This window comes from Dermochelys coriacea, chromosome 12 (assembly GCF_009764565.3).
Source record: "Dermochelys coriacea isolate rDerCor1 chromosome 12, rDerCor1.pri.v4, whole genome shotgun sequence".
NCBI classification, from domain to species: Eukaryota; Metazoa; Chordata; order Testudines; family Dermochelyidae; genus Dermochelys; species Dermochelys coriacea.
The window spans coordinates 9916494-9936643 of NC_050079.1; the positions used below are offsets into that span (position 1 = coordinate 9916494).

Genomic DNA, 20150 nt, shown 5'->3' on the forward strand with positions numbered 1-20150 from the left:
TTTGCCCAGAGGAGGATCCTCTGTGTTTTGAATCTGAATACCCTGTTAAGTATTTTCCATCTTGATTTTACAGAGATGATTTTTACTTTTTTTTAAATAAAAATCCTTCTTTTAAGAACCTGACTGATTTTTCCATCGTTCCAAGATCCAGGGGTTTGGGTCTTGGATGATTTTGTAACCAATTGGTTAGGATATTATTCTCAAGCCTCCCCAGGAAAGGGGGTACCTAGGACTGGGGGGGGGGGTTATTTTGGGGGAAGACATCTCCAAGTGGTCTCTTTCCCTGTTCTTTGTTTAAGACACTTGGTGGTGGCAGCATACTGTTCAAGGACAAGGCAAAGTATGTATCTTGGGGAAGTTTTTAACCTAAGCTGGTAAGAATAAGTTTAGGGGGTCTTTCATACAGGTCCCCACATCTGTACCCTAGAGTTCAGAGTGGGGAAGGAACCCTGACAGGATACAGTGTTGTTTACTTTTACTATACCTTTGTGGAAGATAGGTGTAGAACGTTAACCTCTGATACTCTGAGTTTCTGTGCATCCTATTTCCATATGTGCTGGAATTAGGGATGCTGCTGCACCCCCTGGCTTGAAATTATTATATACACAGGGTTTACAGTTTGGTTCAATGGCTCTCAGCTCCCCTGTCCATTTCCATAGACTTCAGTGAAGTGGAGAATGACACCCCCATACCCCCTGCCACCATCTATTTGTGGAAATTGATTTTTAGAAGGCCCTGAAAGTAGCAGCAAAAGTGCAAGTCCTGTGTGTGTGGTTGGGAGCAAGGTGTGTGAAGCCCACATGTTGTGCTCTGTAGGGACTCCCTCCACCCCAGCCACAGAGGTCTGCCATAGGGCAAACTGGCTAGAGACTGTTAAGACCAGTGAATCAATACATGCACTGGCAAACGCAAGAGGGAACTAGTAGTGGTCACCGAGCAGCTAGTCAAGCTTTAAGCGGGCAAGGGATTCCATGTCTGCTAGACTCCTGCAAAACTCCTTTGTACACAGCTGACTTACTAGGCTGACACAGGGGTAAGATCTCGCTTGCTTTCTTTTCAGGGTTCTTATAACCTTATGAAAATCATCAATACCTTCTCAGTTTGTTGCTTTTCATCTCTTTGACCAAGGGAGACTCGAAGTCAAATCACCAAGAGCAGTGCTTCCCTTTTGATAATTTGTAGTTTGTAAATCCTCTTTAGTAAGTTTCCTGGACCCTACCAGTAATCCTTGTGATGAATGGTTCACATAACTCCCGACTTATAGGTCATGCCACCTTGGTCAGTGATTCAGCTACAGCTCAAATAAGTGAATTCATCTGGAGTAAGTTTGAAATTTTATTTAAACATGTTCCACATATAAAATATAGCTAACTTAGAAAATACAAAAATAGTTAGTTTCCAGAGTGCTGTACAACATTGCTAAGACACAGCAGCAACACAAAGGCCAGATGTGTTCCTTACACCTGCCTTGCTTAAAAACTTCTGGGACCAGGCAGTTACAAACTAACACTTTCTCTGTGTGCGTAACTTTTCTGAAAAACTTGCTGGCATTGTATGCACTTAGCTAAGTGGCTGACTATTCCAGGTAAGCAGCTATGTGAAAGGATTGCTCACATCAACTTCCACATACAGTAAAGTGGTCTCTTTGGGCCTCATTCTGCATATCTTGCTGTGTCAATGGAAGTTTTGCCCCACTAAGAGTGGAGTCAGGCCTTACACGGAGAACACAATCAACCCTGACCCTATGATCTCTCTGCATGTGGAACTCCCATTGAAGTCTATATTCAGGGGCCTTGCAGGATCAGGGCCATTGTTCAAATGCAGGTAGATCTTGTTACACAGTTACCCAGAAGTCTATAGTGAACATTTTCTTCCGGTATTAATCTAGGATCTCTTCTACATTATGAAGAATTCAAATAAAGTAAATAGACTAAAGCAATTTAACAACTAAAAGCAATTGTGCAATTCTTCTCTTTCAAGAAGAATTTGTGGAATGCCATTTCTGATTTACAGAATCCGTTTTCAGAAATATCCTATATTGGGAATCCATACTACAATATGTAATGTAAAGCTTCCCAAGGTAAAACATTCAGTTCCACTGAGCAGGATGAATTTGAGTATCATACATGGGCAGAGTATTAATCAGTTCTCATCAACCAATAATTATTCTTTATACTTTGGTTTTGGTGTCCCTAAAGAGGTCTCTAAGAATGCAGCACTGTTGCACTCTATCATTCTGCCTTCTAGCTCTTTACAGATTGTGCACTCAACATGAGTACGTTTGTACCATTATTTGAAAAGGAGTCTTCCAAAAAGACAGATTCACAAGTGTGCTGCATCCAAAGAGGTGACACACAGAACATGGCAGTGGTGCTCGTTGCAGGAGAAGAGGACTATTACAGCAGCCCTTTAGGCAATTCTTTTGTGACCATTTCTAATAGCAGAATTCTGGTTTAGGTGCATAGAACACTTGCAGCACAGCTTTCAATGGACTTGCATTGCAAGAACAGCATAGAGCTGTGCCACATAAGCACACGAAACAGCAACAACTGTGTGTTGTGCAGCATTACCTGTATTTACCCAGTAACATTTGAAAAAGATTAACTAAACACAGGGCTTGCCAATATGGCCACCAAGAAAATAGTTAAAGGATGAGAACTCTTTTCAGCCAGCTGCAACCTGAAAGACATTTATATGGTGAAGCGACTGCTGCTTTGCCCCCAACTATTCTAAGCTAGGATGCAAGTTCCCCATTCCCTTAGTGCAAAGCTCTGCAGGAATGGGGCTGTTCCCTTGGTTGCACTTACATTCAACCTTTTAGCAAGGTAGAAATGTTGGCAACATTGAGATCTAAATTTCAAGCCATGTACTTGCTGACTTATTCCCAAATGAACCCACTGAGAGTTTGGTCACTCTGAACTGCCCTGGAGAGTACCACAGGGGAAAGTGCGCGTGTCAAATGCCTTACTTCTCAAAGAGAATAGGAATCACCTGTTTGAATGCTTTTGGCTTAAGGCAATTTGTTTGTTAAGGAGGATTTTTGTTTGCTTTTTTTTAAACAAAGAGCTGGCAACAGCCAGAGCCCCTCCCTGCACAAAACGCACAAAGTTGTCCCCAGCTAATGGCCCCACAGCATAAAGCCCTTTCTCCTGAACACATTCGTAGGTGAATGGGTCAACGTTGATGGGGTTCCTTTTGGAGTTGACTGGCTGCTCATTGTCAATTGCCAAGTCAATGCCATTATTTGCTAGGAAGGAAAGGTTGGGGTTTGAGCCAATGAGAACAAAAGCCATAGAAATGTTAAAGATTTTCTGGTGACCGCTCTTATCCTGGAAGACACACTTCTTGTCCTCTCTGAAGGACAGGACATGATGTTCAGGAAGGCTGATATAACATTCATATGGCCCGGGACAAGCAACTGACTGTTCTTTCATCATCTGGTGGACTTTGTGATACTCTGGATACATCATTTTGGGGAGTTGATTGAAGATGAGGCCTGGATCGTTGACCCTTCTGCGAAAGGCGTGGATCACTGGGACATTGCAATGGTGAGCAAAGAGAATTGCATCAGCAGCGGTCAGCCCGGCACCTACAATCAAGACTGGATCTGATGTCATGCTAACCCTCTTGTTCTTCACTGCTTCTTCAAGGGCAGAGAGTTTGTGATGGACAAAAGGAAGGTTCTCTCCCTTAACTCCAAGCTTGGTTGGACTGTCGTATGTTCCAGTGGCTAAAACCACATTCTCTGCATAGATGGAGAAGGGTTGCTGACCACCATTAATGTTTTTGATGAGTCCATCCACCTGGAAAAGATTTCCACTAGCAATCTGGTCATCTTCCTTCTCTTTCTCAGGGAAATCCCAGAAGGAGTCACTGTTCCCCTCAGAATCCTGCTGTGCATAGCTGGAGTTTACATCTGGGCTCACTTTCCTCACAGATGTCACAACAGTCTCACAGATAAAATTCTTCTGCAGCCCTTTCTTTGCCACATAATGTTGGTAATACTGAGCAATGTCTTCTGCTGTGGCTCTGTTATTCCTGAGGCCCCTGTAACAGGATATTATAAATGATGGTTGAACAGTGAAATTCAGTTGCATGTATTGAAGGGCTATCTATCCTGGCACTCATGGAAAAACTGGGCCTGCATTCTCTTCACTAGTTTTACCCCTGTTGATTTCAGTGGAATTACTCCCAATACACAAGTCTGAACAGTCAGGCTCACTATCAGGAATAACTGGAAGAGGCAATACGGTCGGATATGAAAACCCCACAAAAACTTTAGCAACCTATTTACTCCTTTACTACCCTCCCTATCACTTCCAATTTATTTTTTCTCGTGAGCTTTTCCAGACTTAGAATGTACATGCTATAAACCTAACAAACAATAGCAAAAGTAGCCTAAGTATTTGCAATCTAACATCTGAATGATTACACTGTACTTTGTCCCACTGTACATCTGTCCAATTAGAATACTTGTAAATATGGGACAATATATAAGTGGGCTACACTATCCAAAAATTATGGTTTCCACACCTATTAATTCAGATTTTTAAATGCAACTGCTGGTCACATGCTGATCTGTTACCCCAGTGTACATTCAGAATTAACTGCTCTGTGGTTGAGAGAGTTACTCTGAATTTATACCAGATTTTTCTTGGGGATTTCTTCCACTCACTGAAACTGGCCATAATAGTTAGCCAGCTGGACTTCATACCATATTGCCCAAAAATCCTTTGGCTATTTGGAAATAAGTAATGTCACATCAGTCTCCTCACCTTCTCTTTTTCCTCATCCAGTCTTTGAGCTGAAGGTCTGGAAGTCCCATCCATTCCCCTTGGCTCAAAGTGATCGTAGATCCCTCAATAAACTGAAAGAACAAACAGCGAATGAGTTAAGCAACTGAAAATGAAAGGAAATAAGCACTCTGGACATTGAGCAGGAACACTGTTCTGTTAAGTTCCAGTAAATCAAACTTTAGTGTCGCCAAGGGACCTCAGCTGATCCAGATGTTTGGCTGGAATAAACGGCAGTAGTGGGCTGGGAGGGCAAATCTCTCCTGCACATTCAAGCCAGCTCACTTTTTGGTGGGTTAAAAGCAGAGCCCTGCTGGATCCTGCTTGTCTGGATGATTAGCTTGTTCAGCCCTTTGCATCTTTAATCATGATACTGACTATTGTGTAATACATATTACATAAACTTAAGCATTCATGTCTACATACATGCCAGGCACCCCCAGGAGAGTTTCTGCCAAGGACCAGATGGGGAATGGCTCTGTTGGTCTTGTGCCACCAAGTGAGGACAGATTCTGCAGTTCCACTAAAGTCTGTATCTGGACGCAGCAGGGTATCGAAAAGAAGAGCCACGGGGCTCTGGGATCGTCCCTCCAAACCTTCAGACAGGTACTCCAGATCCTAAAAGACAGGACAGATACTTAGAGCCTGCATCATATAACACACGAGATCACTTCAAAATGCAGCAGTAACGCAATATCATTAGGTGCTCAGTAGAGCTGAACTTCACTTAGTCAGAATAAGGCCTATCTGGCACACAAGTCCTGTCTGGATGATTTGAGTAGCGCACAGCCCTTGTGCTGGCCCTATATACCGTGATGATTTGGGAAACAAATTAACCCATGCTTAAGGCTTCTGTTGCCAGCATGCTCTGGGCATATGATGGTGGTGGTGATGTGTTCTATCTACTTCTTCCTGGTAAAAGGCAAATTCATTTGGTACAAACCTGGTCTATAATGGCGACTTCTGGTGTTTCCTCTAGTTTCCTCTGTAGAATAGGATGAGGATGAACAGATCCCCTTTTGATGTAAGGGATATAACCAGACAGCAGGTAGGAGAGGCAAATTCCTGAAGGACCATTCCCTGAACAAAACACAATTAAATTAATATTGCATCACTGTGGTTGGAACAATAGTCCTTTGTAAAGCATCTCATCAGATATGCAATATGGTCCAGTGGATATACTTCAACTCAGGAGAACTGGGTTCTAGTCTCAGGTCAACCATGGTCCTGCTGCATGGCCTTGGGCAAATCACTTCACTTCTTTTTTTCCCTTTTTGTCCGTCATATCTATTTGTATTACAAGCTGTTCAGGGCAGGGGCTGTTTCTTACAAGGTCTATGTACAAAGCCTAGCATCTTGGAGCCCTGATCCCAGTTGGGACCTCCTAGCGGTACTGACACTAATAAGCTGGGGCTTTGTCAAACACTGGTAAAATAGCAGGCTCAGAAGAGAGCTGCATTTTTCAAAGGATGATGTTCAGGAATTAAACCTGCTCTTGGACTTTGAGGGTACATCCACACACTACACCCAGAGCTGTGGGACCCACACTTGTGGGCTCTGTGTTTCCAAGCCTGTGTTTGAGCACTCACACTGCATTGTAAACCTGGGTTTACAATTGCTGCACCCAGATCACAGCTGTGCTTCCAACTCAGGTCGACAGCTTGACCTGAGTCCACACTGTAAAATGACAGGACCCAAGCCACAGTAGGACTCCGGCTCTGACCCACCCGCTAGCAGGGTCCTAATTCCCACGTCTTGAGTGCTTGCTGACCCAAGTCAGAGTGATTTGTATATGGATGGAAGGGGGGGGGCTCAAACCCAAGAAGAGTTTAGACTTCATTCTTTCCTGCCTAAATGCAACTTGCATCACTTCATAATTTTGAAGGAAAAAAAAAATCAGACACTGCTATGATGTGCATTCACATGGGATAGCTAATTTCTGAGATCTGAAGTGGTGCTGCCCTACATCAGACAGCAGGATCAAATTCTTGGTGCCTACTGCTCAACACCACTGTCTACAGTCATTCTGAAGCAAGTAGGTTATTAGGAAGAGATGTAGGATCTTTATTGCTCACTTCAGGGTATTACCTCATAGGGCCAAGGAATTCAGACCTGGACTCTTCCCAGTTACCACTATGTGACAGAAGATATGTGGAGCAGGGGGTGGGCACACAATGTCTCATATGCCAATTCTCAAGTCACTGGGATACTGGTCACTGATTCTGCAAAAGACCCTGTTCTGAAACTGGCCAAATTTCTCACCTTAAATTTGTACGCTCTCTAACCTGTTGACTGATTGATTTAACTGAAGCTAATGGAGTTGCTATGGATTACACTAGGTCTCCAATCAGCCCTATAGTTTTAGTTCTCTCCTGTCTTTGTTCTCTCCTTCGATTCACTGGAAGCAGGCAGTGAGCTGGAGGTTGGGCAGAGAGCTCTCCCTCCCCCACCACCATCCCTCAAAATATGACACTTTGAACAAATAGCTGGATGGCTAAAGTTTTCCTACCGACCACCCAACAACTGGCTTCAGAAGCGAATATACATAGCTCTACGTCAGTGTACAGTGCAGTAGTGTGTGGAAAGTTTTCACATGGCTGTTTTCCAGCATTTTAGTGTCTGTATAAACTAGCTGTCAGCCTCTACAGCTCAAAGCTTTGTTGCTCTTTAGTATGACTAACCACCATTACATAATGCAGTGTCAGAAAATCAGTCAGGGTGACACAGCAGCCTGTAACATTCTGTGTGCACTTTCATAGCATTGTGGACATAATCCCCGCTCTTGGAGCAATGAACTGCGGGGAGCCAAGGCCACTGCTCAATTCTATTCCTAACACTGTTCTCACTTAGGATTAGAGAAAAAGCCAAGAGTAAATAATGATGGAAATAAAACCGCAATAATTAACTTGAAACAGAACCAGGATACAATTCATCCTTAACTTGCTCTTTTGTTGTTGGGGTTACATCAGAGTTCCTGGCCAGTATTAAACATCTGGTTAAATGAGGTGGAGTTATGGACAAAGCTGCAGTTATAAATATGAATCTTTAAGTCCCATAAAGTAGGCCAGATACACTCCTGCCTTGTGTCCCTTCATGCCACTTTAATGGCACAAGGAACCAGACAGCAGCTGGAGCTGATCAGCTGACTGCCCTGGCATGAGAGAACTCTCAGCTGTCACAGAACCAGTACAGCCAACCCCGGGAGTACTCTCCAGCAATTTCCAGCTGGCAATGTTCCTGGAGCTGTTCAGAAAATCAGAGCCTCCCTTCTCCTGTGCAGGGGGCGGAAAATCTCTGCACTGGCAACACTCAGAGTGGTCTTTAAAGTTAAACTTGTTTTGAAATTGGACCCTTTTAAAAAGGTAGTACCAAGAATTTACCAATCCCATCCCAAGAAAAACAAGCTTCTCAATTGTCTGTCTAAAAATGCCTCTCAGGATTCAGCCCCCTGGGACAAGAGTCCACCTCACAAAACGACTATACAAAAGGATTAAGTGGAACTTTTGTGGTGCATAAACCTTGTACGGGCTCACTCCACCAGGGAGAATTTCGCCCTGGTTTAGATGGTGGGCATGGAACAAGCCCAGCACTAGCAAAGCATTTAAGCACATGAGCCCCATTGACTTTCCTGGGAGTCAATGTCTTAATTTAGCAAGGCACCTAAGCACAAGCATGAGTGAAAAGGGAATGACTCCTTTATGCCAGAGAAGCCTCTGCTTGGTCATAGCTTATCGGGTTAGTGACACATTGGATATGAAGAGTGAGCATGTCTAACTAACCTCAAGAGGGCATTTGCAAACGAGAAGCTCCTGTTCCTGATTCACTCACCAAACAAACTAAACTAACTGGCTTTCTAAAACTGTAAAGAAAAGTGTAACTTTTGCATTCCTACAAACAGCTGTTTTAAAAATTAAACTACTTCACATATTTTTCACTGTGTAAACCTGAACCAAAGCCCATCGAACTCCATGTAAAGAGTCTCAGAGACTTCAGTAGCTTTGGATCAGACCCTAAACCAGAGGTGGGCCAAACTACAACCCACGGGCCACATCCAGCCCGCAGGACCATCCTGCCCAGCCTGAGCTCCTGGCCCAGGAGGCTTGCCCCCGGTCCCTCCCCCGCTGTTCCCCCTTCCCCTCAGCCTCAGCTCAGGGTGCCAGGCTCTGGGCAGTGGGGCTGCGAGCTCCTGGGGCAGTGCAGCTGCAGAGCCTGGCCTGACCCGGTGCTCCGGGCAGCATGGTAAGGGGGCAGGGAGTGCAGGGAAGGGCTGGATAGAGGGCAGGGGAGTTTGGGGGGGTTCTCAGAGACCAGGGGTGTGGATAGGGGTCAGGGCGATCAGAAGGTAGGGAACGGAGGGGTTGAATGGGAGTAGGGGTCCGGGGGGGGAAGGCCAATCAAGAAGGAGAGGGGGGTTGGATGGGGCAGTGGTGGGCAGTTAGGAAGGAGAGGAGAGGTTGGATAGGGCAAGGGCTATGAGTGCGGTCAGGGGACAGAGAGCAGCTGGGGGGTGGATGATCGCTGGGGGGGAGTCAGATGGGGGCGGGGGCTGGGCAATGCCTGGCTGTTTGGGGAGGCACAGCCTCCCCTAACCGGCCCTCCATACAATTTCAGAAACCTGATGCGGCCCTCAGGCCAAAAAGCGTGCCCACTCCTGCCCTAAACACATACACTCAACAAATACTAAGCTTCACAAAAAACACTAGTTGACTCCTTGCCAGATGAAAGACAATACAATAAATTTCAAACCTCTCCAAAACACCCATGAGACAAACAGGCTCAACTGAATGTCCTAAAGGTCAGACAATTCTGTTTTAAAAAATAAATTATAATTTGATATTCTTATTTTCTTAAGCCAAATTATCCTTTCTTGACTGTAGCAAAAACTGAGGGGATATCATTCCCAGAACATTTCTAGATTTAATTACAGCTTTTGGAACAATGCATGAGGATGTCAGCTATAGCAAGTCTTAGTAAGACTACCGCACTGGAGAACACGGATTGCATTGCCAAAATATTACTTACCTATAACAACAACAGGAAGTGGTTTGGAATAACTTTTATTTGGGACTTTGTTCAACACTGGATACATCTTCACATCTGAAAGAGTTTAGGACCAGAAAAATCTACCTGTAATGACAAAAAAAAGACAAACACGCAACCATTAACTTATTTAAAACACAAAAAGAAATACTCTCTCCTCTTCATAGCCCTCAGTAGCAGCTGATCTAAAATATCATTCATTTTACATACAATGGAGTTCAATTTCAACTCCCATACAGTATAGGTGTAAATTTTGTATTGGAAACCTATGGCATAATTAGGATTTGACCTTAAAACAAAAGATGTCCTTATTTTAGTCCTTCATGGACATTTTTGGTCCACATGACAAGTGTCAGCCTCTACTCAAGACAGGCCAAGGACTCAAACAACGGGGAATGTTGCAGATGGGTCATAGGAAAATCTTCCCTTCTCCTATCAGCACTACATATCAGGGGCTAAGTTCTTGTTACAGTGACTTCAAGGGCCAGTTGGTAATTTTCCAAGCTGTTGTGCTAACACAAAATATTTCTTCAATGAGGTTCTTGTGACATTTGCACATTTATGGAGCATTGGAGTTTGCATCTGAGTCTAAACTTCTGCTTGAAGACTTGAAAGCTGTTGGCATCATTTGCAAAAAAAAAAAAAAAAAAAAAAAAAAAAAAAGCCCCAAAACAATGCTAAAGGTTTCTGAGTAATTTGAAAGCACTAAACCCCTGGGTGCAGTTGTTAACAAGCTCTTTTAAAAGCAATATTCTTGTTCTCTTGCAACAACAGGTGTTACTGTCACATTCATGGAGTGGAAAACTATTTATGTCCATCTGTTAATCTGACATAGGTCCTTAGCAGCACTGAGATCCCATGTATATGTAGAGTTCTGAATCAGAGCTTGTTAAGCCATCCAGTGACAAACAACAACAAACCTACCATCCAATCTCCTAGTGACTGAGTAGGAGAATAGGAGTGAGACTGGTTGGTAAACCCTTACCTGTCCTGTCACTTGTCAATTTGAATTCAGCAGCACAGTGACCCAGCATGTACACTAAGTGCAAGCTAGCCATGCCTAACTCACTGCTATCTTGAGGCTGCAGTGACTTTTCCACTGTAAATAAATAATTCCAAAGTTGTTTGAATGAATTTGTATTAGTCATCTGTACTTTCAGTGCTGCTAATCCGAGTCCAGAAAGGGTTATGAATTCTCTGTGGTTACTAAGACTAGACAAACATTCTCAATAGAAGACTTCAGCTAGCCTCCAGAAAATTAAATATAAATTAACATTGTCATAATTTTGAAAGCCTATCAGAATCCATTGAATGGAATGACTTGGCTCAGTGGGGCATTCTCGTCTCTTCATTGAGTGTAGAAAGATCTTTGGCAAGTGTGTTGTACATTCCCAAACAAGCTTGGCAGGTCATAATGTTTGACATAATCCTCTCACCACAAATGTCATCCAACTTGTGCAACTGTTCGGTTAAACCGAAGTGTACTTCACTACTTAATGCAAGAATCTACTAAATTCCCAACAGATTGAATGAGAAGCCACACAAATTTTACCTTGAAGTTTAAAAAAAAAAAAAAAAAAAAAAAATCTAGTAATCAGGTTCTGACTATAGTCTTAGAGAAGCTGATACTCCTGTACTGTACAATATATCCCTTTGCCATAAATGAACTGTATTGTTAGTCTTTTACCTACTGCCTTTCCTCTGGCAGGATCTCAATTCATGTTGCTAATTCTCACATATTCTGGGTGTTGGAATAACTTGCCTCTGAAATGTAGCCAGCTCTGGAACAGAAGATGGTAACTATTCCAAAAGGGTAAAATTCCCCCCTGAGCAGGTGCAAGGCCTATGTACCATTTAAATTGTGTATAGTCTTTCTGGTGAAGATCTGCACAAAAGTGAATTTCAGCCATGTTGCATGAAAGATGAAGGGAAGTTAGTATCTTACTTCTGGGCATCAAAAACCAGTTTTTAAATACAATAGGTAGATAGATCAATGGCAAGAAGCAAGACAGCTTTGGCACTGGTAAAGTCAAAAAGTAGGCATTTCACTAACTTTTTGAAGAAGGTTACACTGGTGGGTAGCGTTCACAAAATAGCAAGTGTTTTCATGCAAGGGAAAAATAGACAAACATGCAGTTTTAGCCTGTAACATCTCCCATCTGAGCAAACAAAAGCATCATGGATCTTCTAGAAGGAATCAAGTCCTGGCTACACTTTGCTTTGTACCATTTCTTTTGACAGCATTCCACCCACCTGGAAATGAGTGATGCCAAAGAGTCCACACTTACTTGGTCATTAGGAATTAGCACATAGATATCTATATTTCTGCATCAAAACTCTAGTGATATCTGTTGGCCTTTAACTGTTATTAATTTATGGGTGAAAAACTAAATTATTTATTGTGACATTAAGTAACATTTGATCACGGCCTACTAAATGTGTAGGAGTGTTAACCATGAAGCATTTAGTGGTGAACCAGATGATCCTGTGGAAAGGCTCAGCTAGTTTCAGCCTGTGAAATTCTTCTGTATTTTTTATAATTTGGGGGGGGGGGGGATTTATTTTTATTTTGTATTTGCTGGGGGTAGAGGGAGTGTTGAGTCCTGCCCCGGGGGGGGAGGGGGAAGAGATTGCAGAGTGAGCCTGCCATGCATTCACCCTACAGTGATGGCTCCTGCTGCTCTCATCCCACATGGCTGGGCCCAGCTTCCTGCCACACGGGGTTCCAGTGTTGCACAGGTTTGACCCAGCCTCGTCATGATGGAGGGGCAACCAGGCCAAACCTGAGCAATGCTTCAATCCCAGGTGCCCACTCACAAAGCCCAAAGCAGGGAGCTGGGCCCAGCTTCACGGGACAGCTGGTGTTGGAACAATTTTTATGGGGGAGGGAGGGGGGCAGAAGGCGGAAACCATTTATGTGAGTTATTACTAGTTCAAACCAGGGGTGCAGCAGCACCCCTAGCCCCACTAGTTCCAGCCATTGTGTGTGGGGCAGCTTGCTCACTCTGCCACCAGGTTGCAGTGGCCAGAGTGGGAAGCCAGACCCACCCCTGCAGGATAGGAACCACAGTAGCCACTGCTGCAAGGCGAGTTTTTCCCCTTTTTATACTTTTTCAGTTTAATTTTGGGTTATTTTGCATTTGCAAAAAAAAAAAAAAAAAAAAAAGGGAGGGGTTCGAACCAGTAATGAGCTGCTAGAAGCTGAAGAACGGTTCCTTCAGTTGCTCTGGGTCTTCAGCGGCACTGAAGGGCCCACTGCCAAAGACCTGGAGCAACCGAAGGGCTGCCGGGTGAATAGAAATTCTCAGGGTAGCCTCCCCAGCCGAGAGCTCAGGCGGGACGGACAGGACAGTCCCGCAGGCTGCATGTGGCCTGCAGGCCAGAGTTTGCCAAACCCCTTTAACAACCGGTTCTAAACCGGTTTCAAAATTTAACAGCTGGTTCGCGTGAACCAGTGTGAACCAGCTCCAGCTCACCACTCGTTCTAACTATAGTAATCATGGAACACAAGTGTAAAGTCTCAGACTTATCATCCCAGGGCCTGTTTTTATAACCAAAATTATAAATCTCTATAAATAGGGCACTGTCATAGAAAAAAAAAAAAAAACAGTCGTAACTTTAACTATTGCAGGACAGCTGGTGTTGCTCAGATCCTAGTATGCCTAGAGGCAGCACCAATACACAGACTGTGGCATGGTGAATTTTTAAACTAAACTAACAACAACTTTCCCTGGAATCTAGCTATGGAGACTTTCTGCCTAACGGGACGCATCTTCCCTCCCACTCTGCCTCTAAATTGCTTCCTTTCTTGATACCTCACCTTAGTCTTTCCTTTTCACATCTATGCATGCAGCTTTTAGGCAGTGTCTCATATTGTAGCCTTGACAAAAAGCACTGGACTGTATGCAGACATGTTACCCTCCTACTCACAACTACTTTACCTGCTGCTGAAGGATAAGGCATTCCAACCATGTGCCAGAGCTAATCAGAAACAGGCACATGGTTAACTCCCTACTATGCAGCCACATCTCTCCCACCTCCCCAGATGCAATTGCAGGAGTTCAGCTCTAAGCAGTTGGGGTGGCTGTGCGAGCCCAGGGAGTTGGAACTGCCATTCTATACAGCAAGATATTCTCTCAGGCAGCATAAATTATAATGCAATTTACCTGGTTAGTGCCTGCCTAAAGAGTGGCAGTAGCTCTGACTCCATGGCTGTTCCACGCAACATACAGGTCCGTGTTATGTTTCCTAGCAGAGCAAACCATGCACCTTCAGACTAGAATGACCCGTTTAGATTAAGCAGGGGAAGAGGAGGGATACAAAGTCCCTAAAAGACAACAGTGTATATTTCTCCAACACTCTGCAGAAACACTGCTGATAAAATGGCCACATGCTGTCTGCAGATGGGCAATGGACCATGAACCAGCCACTAGCAGCACAGCATAAGATAATATCATAGATGCTTCTTTTAGGGGACATAGGTGGGGCAAGATGGGCCAGAACCAGCTGTGTAATTCTGCCTCTGTCAGTAGCAGGTTGCCTTGGCCTCTAGCTGTTCTACTCTGCTGTCATCAACCCCTCCAGCGGAGGCCCAGCAGCTGTGGACTACCCATGATAAGTCGATTCCCCCTTCTATGGCTTTTGATATGTAGAAGGAAGGAGACATTCATGGGAATTATACCCAGAGTTATTGGCAAGAATAGCACCACTGGCTATACTGTGGGGATGTCTTAGATCCAAACCCAGATTGGATAAAACTAGCACTAAATCAGATGAAATAAAAACCAAGTGTACCTCCTTATTCCATTTCATTGCTGTGCATCTAGCTAAAGTTAGGTGACGAATACCTCTGGATACTATTTTCTTATTGTGTAGAGTAATATGCAAACTTATTTTCCATCACAGTTGTTAATCGTTATGCTATCACAGCTCTACTGATTAAAGCAGTATTCCCTGCTTTACTGCTGTTACCTGTATAGTTTATAGTAATTACCTGTTTTATAAGAGGAAAGCTAACACCAATGGGCTAGGTTCTGCACCAGTTTACAACTTTGCAAATGAATGGAAAGCAGGATTTAGCTCAATAATCGACTAGAAACTGCTGAAGACACAGGAGAAAAATTCTCTCATGCCATTAGAGCCAAAGATAAAACCTTTGGCTCACTCTCAGAACTGAGAGAACTCATTCCCTCCACTGAAATCCAGATGCAGGTCAAATGCTACTCACCTTTAGGCACTTGTGCAATGCTACTGAGGTGCATGGGAGTTTTCCCAGGGTTTATACTGAAATTGCTATGGAAGTGTAATGGGGGAAGAAGCTGATCAAATAAAAGAAACTAGGTTGTTTTCCTTTTCACCTTCCTTTATGTAAAACACAATACCCAGTATTCAAACTCAGCCAGCTCAATGATTCTGTTCATAGTATTGGCTTCTAATTTAGGATTCCACCTTAAATGTTCCTCTCCCTGCAACCCATCTCCTGCCCCAATCTGGAAGTGCTTTCTTTTCTATTATTACTGTGCTCCAGAATCCGTCCCCCTCATTGCCACCAATGTGTCTCACTGCTTAGGTAATGTTCTGGCTAGGAGAAGTGCCTAACTTATCCATCTAGGGCCAAATCCTGCTCTCCTTACACATGTACTCCCATTGGGCTTAAAGGTATCACTCATGTAAAGCAAGCGTGACCTCGAGTATTTCCAGATTGCACAACTGAAATGAATTAAAAATCCAAATAAGAGAGAGAGAGAGAGAGCGCGCAGTGATCTGTTAGCAATACACCGGAGCTGGAGTAACTTTAGTAGCGAGAGCCAAGTTCTGCTGCCCTGATGCAACCAAAGCTCCCAGAGTCATGCACAGGAGTCTTACTTAAGTAAGGACCATAAAACTAGACCAGTACAACACATGGAGAGATTTTAAGAAGGGCAGTGCAGCTATAAATAATGTAGCAGCTTGCAGGTGTTTCTGTGAGATTCAGGTGTAACAGGAGCCACACAAACACGGTACTTTCCATCAGTTGTTTTCTTTTTCTCTGTTAATTTTTCAGGCAGCTATTTGTAATTTCATTTTTTTTTAAATTACTGAAACTCCAACAGTTGAGTACAGTTTAAACTTTACTGCATCTTTCTAAAGTTTTAATAGAATCTTTCTGCTTGCATTTCTTCTCTATGCAAGTTCAAAAGCTTGTCTCCCAGCAACAGAAGTTGGTCCAACAAAAGATATCACCTGACCCTCCTTGTCAGTCTTATTCTTGTGATTCCAATAAGAAGCATGCCATAGACACAACTGAGGAACAATCCAGTTATGTGGTTCATTAAGCTGACACCTTCTTTCTAAAAGCATTCCCTTGTACCATTCTAGAAAGCAATATGCTACTCATGCCTGGCTAATAAAGGTTTCTTTATTCATCTACAGTCCTCTTACCTCAGGAAATGAAGCTGATGAGAAGGAAAGTCTGTGTGTCAGTGCCTGTATTTCTAGAGAAGCAGAACACCCCATGCGTCTTGATCGTATATTGTTCCCAGCTTCAAGGCAGCTGTTAAATATAGTGGGCAACCAGTTCCTAGTTTAAGGAGGTGGAGTTGAAGCCTGGGTGGGAGGGACTAGGAAAATGGCTCATAAGCATGAGTCAGCAACACTACCTAGCTTACCCTGTTTATGAATGAACGATGCAGAGTCACTTTGTGCTGTTAAGTTGATAGCATAAAGGAAATGAATATGGTGAAAAACAGCCGGGAAGGAACCATCCCTCTGTTGCTCCCATATGACAAGAATCCAACACTCAATAGATTTAATTCTTTTTTATTTTTAGCTTAAGGGTCCTGTGTAAATTAATCTGAGTTTTATGGTGGTGTTTGGAGTTTTATTCTTATTTAAAACACCTAGCTGACACAGCAATAATTATTGTAATTAACAAGGGCGGCAGGATAGCACAGCATGCTTTCATTAACACTGAAGGCTCTTTTAGGACTATGTAGAGTCAGCAGTATTGTAATTACAGCTGATCAACAAAAATGGGGGGAGGGGGGATTGCAACGTCCTCCCCTTCTGGTTGATAGTTTGAATTTCAACCACACTTTATTGTAAGAAGCTGACTAGTGCATATTATATACACACCACTGTCCCCTAGTGAAATCCTGGCAGACCAAGGGTCCAACTTTTCATCCAAACTGATGCAGGTATTGTGCAATCTACTGAAGACCAAGGCTCTCAAGACCACCATTTACAATTAGGATTGCCAACTTTCTAATTGCACAAAACTAAACACCCTAGCCCTGGCCCCTCCCTGATGCTGCGCCCCTACCCCAAGGCTCTGCCCCCACTCACTACATTCCCCCTTCCTCGATGGCTCGCTCTCCCCCACCCTCACTCACTTTCACTGGGCTGGGGCAGGGGTTTGGGAGGGGGTGAGGGCTCCAGGTAGGGGTGTGGTCTCTGGGGTGGGGCTGGGACTGAGGGGTTTGGGGTGCAGGAGGAGGCTCTGGGTTTGGGGGTCTCAGGACTGTGGCAAGAGGTAGGGGTGCAGGAGTGTGTGAAGGCACTGGGCTGGCTCTGGGCTGGGGCAGGGGGTTGCAGTACAGGAGGGGGAGAGGGCTGTGTGCTGATGGTGCGGGGTCTGAGGTGTGGCCAAGGATGAGGGGTTTTGGGGTGCAGGAGGGGGCTCCAGGTTTCGGGGGGGGGCTTAGGGCTGGAGCAGGAGCTCGGGAGCAGGCTTACCTCAGATGGCTCCCGGTCAGTGGCGCAGTGGGGCTAAGGCAGGCTTCCTGCCTGTCCTGACACAGCGTTGCACATGCCACGGAAGCATCCAGCAGGTCCAGCACTAGTAGCTGGGAGAAGGCAGGGCTTATGGCAAACTCTGCCAAATGCCACTTTGGACAGAGAGACGTGACTCGCATATACTGTGGGGTGGGTTCAGATGCACTCCCAGTGAACAAGGTCCAAGAACAGACAGGTTGTCCAGTGTCATCAACCAAAAAGTAGGTACGACACTTCCTAGGCTTGGTGGGCTCTTACAGGTGGTTTGTACCTAAATTTGCCACAGTAGTTGCCCTACTCACTGACCTGGTAAAAGCACCAGTCCCAGGAAGGTACAGTGGATGGAGACCTGTGACAGGGCCTTCAGAACCTTAAAGAGCCAGCTAATCCAGGGGCCAGTTTTTTACACCCCGACTTCACGAAACAATTCATTTTGCAAACAGATGCATCGGAAGTAGTCCTCCAAAGCGAGAAACATCCAGTCCTTTACATGAGTAGAAAGCTGTTCCCTTGGCAGGTGAACTACTCAACGATTGAAAAAGAGGCCCTGGCTGTGAAATGGGCCATAGAGGCACTTTGCCATTGTCTCCTAGGGAACTCCTTTCTACTCGTCACACACCACACTCCCTTCCACTAGCTAAACTCCATGAAGGACACCAATACCCAGATCATGAAATGGTAACTTTCCCTGCAGCCCTACAACTTCCAGGTACTCCATTGTCCAGTAAAGATATACAGAAATGCCAATTTCTGGACGCACTCTTGGGTCTTAGCCTTAGGGGAAGGGTATGTGAGGGGGTGTATAAGTCCCACAGTGGAGAGCCACAAGTTAACAAGCAGCTCTGAGCCAAGAAGGCCCCATCCAGCTGCACCTACTGGGCATGTTCACAATGGAGGTGGTGCTCACAAGGAAGCAGCCCAGCTCACTCAGAGCGGAGAGAGCACAGGAGCAGGCTGCTGGTATTCTACACCACCTGGACTAGACCCTGCTGCACAGCTGCAAAAGGCCCCCATGGAGACCAGGATCAGAGAGCCACGAGTGAAGGAGAAGAGCCTCCAGATCACTGTCCGTGAGAACGCCTGCCATGAGATCATGAGCCAACCCTTGTTGCAACTTTGGAGGTGACTAAGAAAGTTGTAGGCAGTGACCCTGGTGGCATGCTGTGTATCTGACCGACCAGTCACAGGGCCCTCAGCAGAGCATGGTGGGCCCAGATTCCCCTAACACCAGCTGTAGACTCTCGCTGCTGGGCAACACTGCCATGGACTCTCACCACTGGGAGATATTGCTAGGCTCAGACACTGAACCCTCCAACAAAGGCCCATAAGAATTTTTTTCCTCTTTAACTTGACATGTGTGACACTTATTGCCATAAAAATACAATAAAGTTAAATCCTAGTGAAAGTGACTGAATTAAGTTTGAGAGGATGGAAGGTTGTTTTCAGGCCATGCTGATTCATGTAACACCAACTGGACCTGAGTCACAAAGTTCAGATATAAATCTAGGCTCTAATCTGAGTTTCCCCATAGTTCAATGGTTCTTAAAACGTAGGGTTTGTGTTTATTTCTACATAACTCTGAACAGAGATTTTCACTCTTTATGGTCACTTTCAATATTTCTGTTTTACTTATTCAGTAATGAGGGATTTGCTAATTCCTCATGTAGAGAGTTTATTTATTTTAAACAGCTATTTGAAGCGCTTTTCCCATTCCTGGGACTGCCACTCTGACCTCTTCTCCCCATATAGTAATGTTACCCAACATATTGTTGCCATAAGAATTCAATTACATCATTGCTAAGCAATGTCTCCTTCATACAGTATTCATAGTGTATGGATGAAAGTTACTACTTTCTCTCCAGCCTATAAATATGTGGGGCCACATTTTGATTGCCTTAATCACGGGAAGATCCTGCAACCCTTGTGGAAACTAACAATTAAGTCACTAAAAGTTAGTTTTAAAAGTAAAGTTTTCTTACATGCTTTAGGGTTGCCAGATCTGGCCCTCGGGTGGTCTCACTAGGATGACCATATACCCCTTTTTGGCCAGGACAGTCCCTTTTTTAAGCCTTGTCCCAGCCGTCCCTCCATTTTTGGAAAAGTTGGCAAGAACAAACGGGACAAATGGCCACTTTTGTCAAAGTGGGGTGCAGAGGAATGTGGGAGGGGGTGGGGGCAAGCGGCGATACCTGCCCTGCACAAGGTGGGAGGCAGGGGTGTGGTGGGGAGCAGGCAGGGCTTGAGCAAACAGTGACTCCAGCCCCAGCCTTGTGCCAGGGGGCAGGCGGAGGCTTGGGCAACTTGCAGCGACACCAGCTCCAGCCTGATGAGAGGGCCAGCACGGCAGGGAGTGGGGGATTTGGGCCAGCCCTGCGTGGGGAGGGATGGGAGGAGCCTTGGGCTAGCCCCACACTGTGTCCCGTTTTCCCTTTGCAAAATTTGCTCATCCTAGTGTCTCTCTCAAGTCAATGGGACAGCTTGCATGCATAAGGCAAGCAGAACTGGGTCTTTTCTGAACTCAATGTTCTCTTCACAATTAAAACCAGCAGATTTCCAGATGAAGGA

The 20150-nt window shown here is 44.7% G+C and overlaps 1 protein-coding gene across 1 annotated transcript; it reads right to left on the bottom strand.

The window, feature by feature from the left end:
• Positions 1-1322: 1322 nt before the first annotated feature.
• On the bottom strand, positions 1323-16407 carry OSGIN1 (oxidative stress induced growth inhibitor 1). The gene is given in 7 exon segments (XM_038368656.2): positions 1323-3054; positions 3057-4047; positions 4776-4867; positions 5220-5411; positions 5737-5873; positions 9816-9920; positions 16254-16407. Coding segments are annotated over 6 exon segments (1506 nt in total). The 5' UTR covers positions 9883-9920; positions 16254-16407; the 3' UTR covers positions 1323-3027.
• Between the last annotated feature and the right edge of the window lie 3743 nt (positions 16408-20150).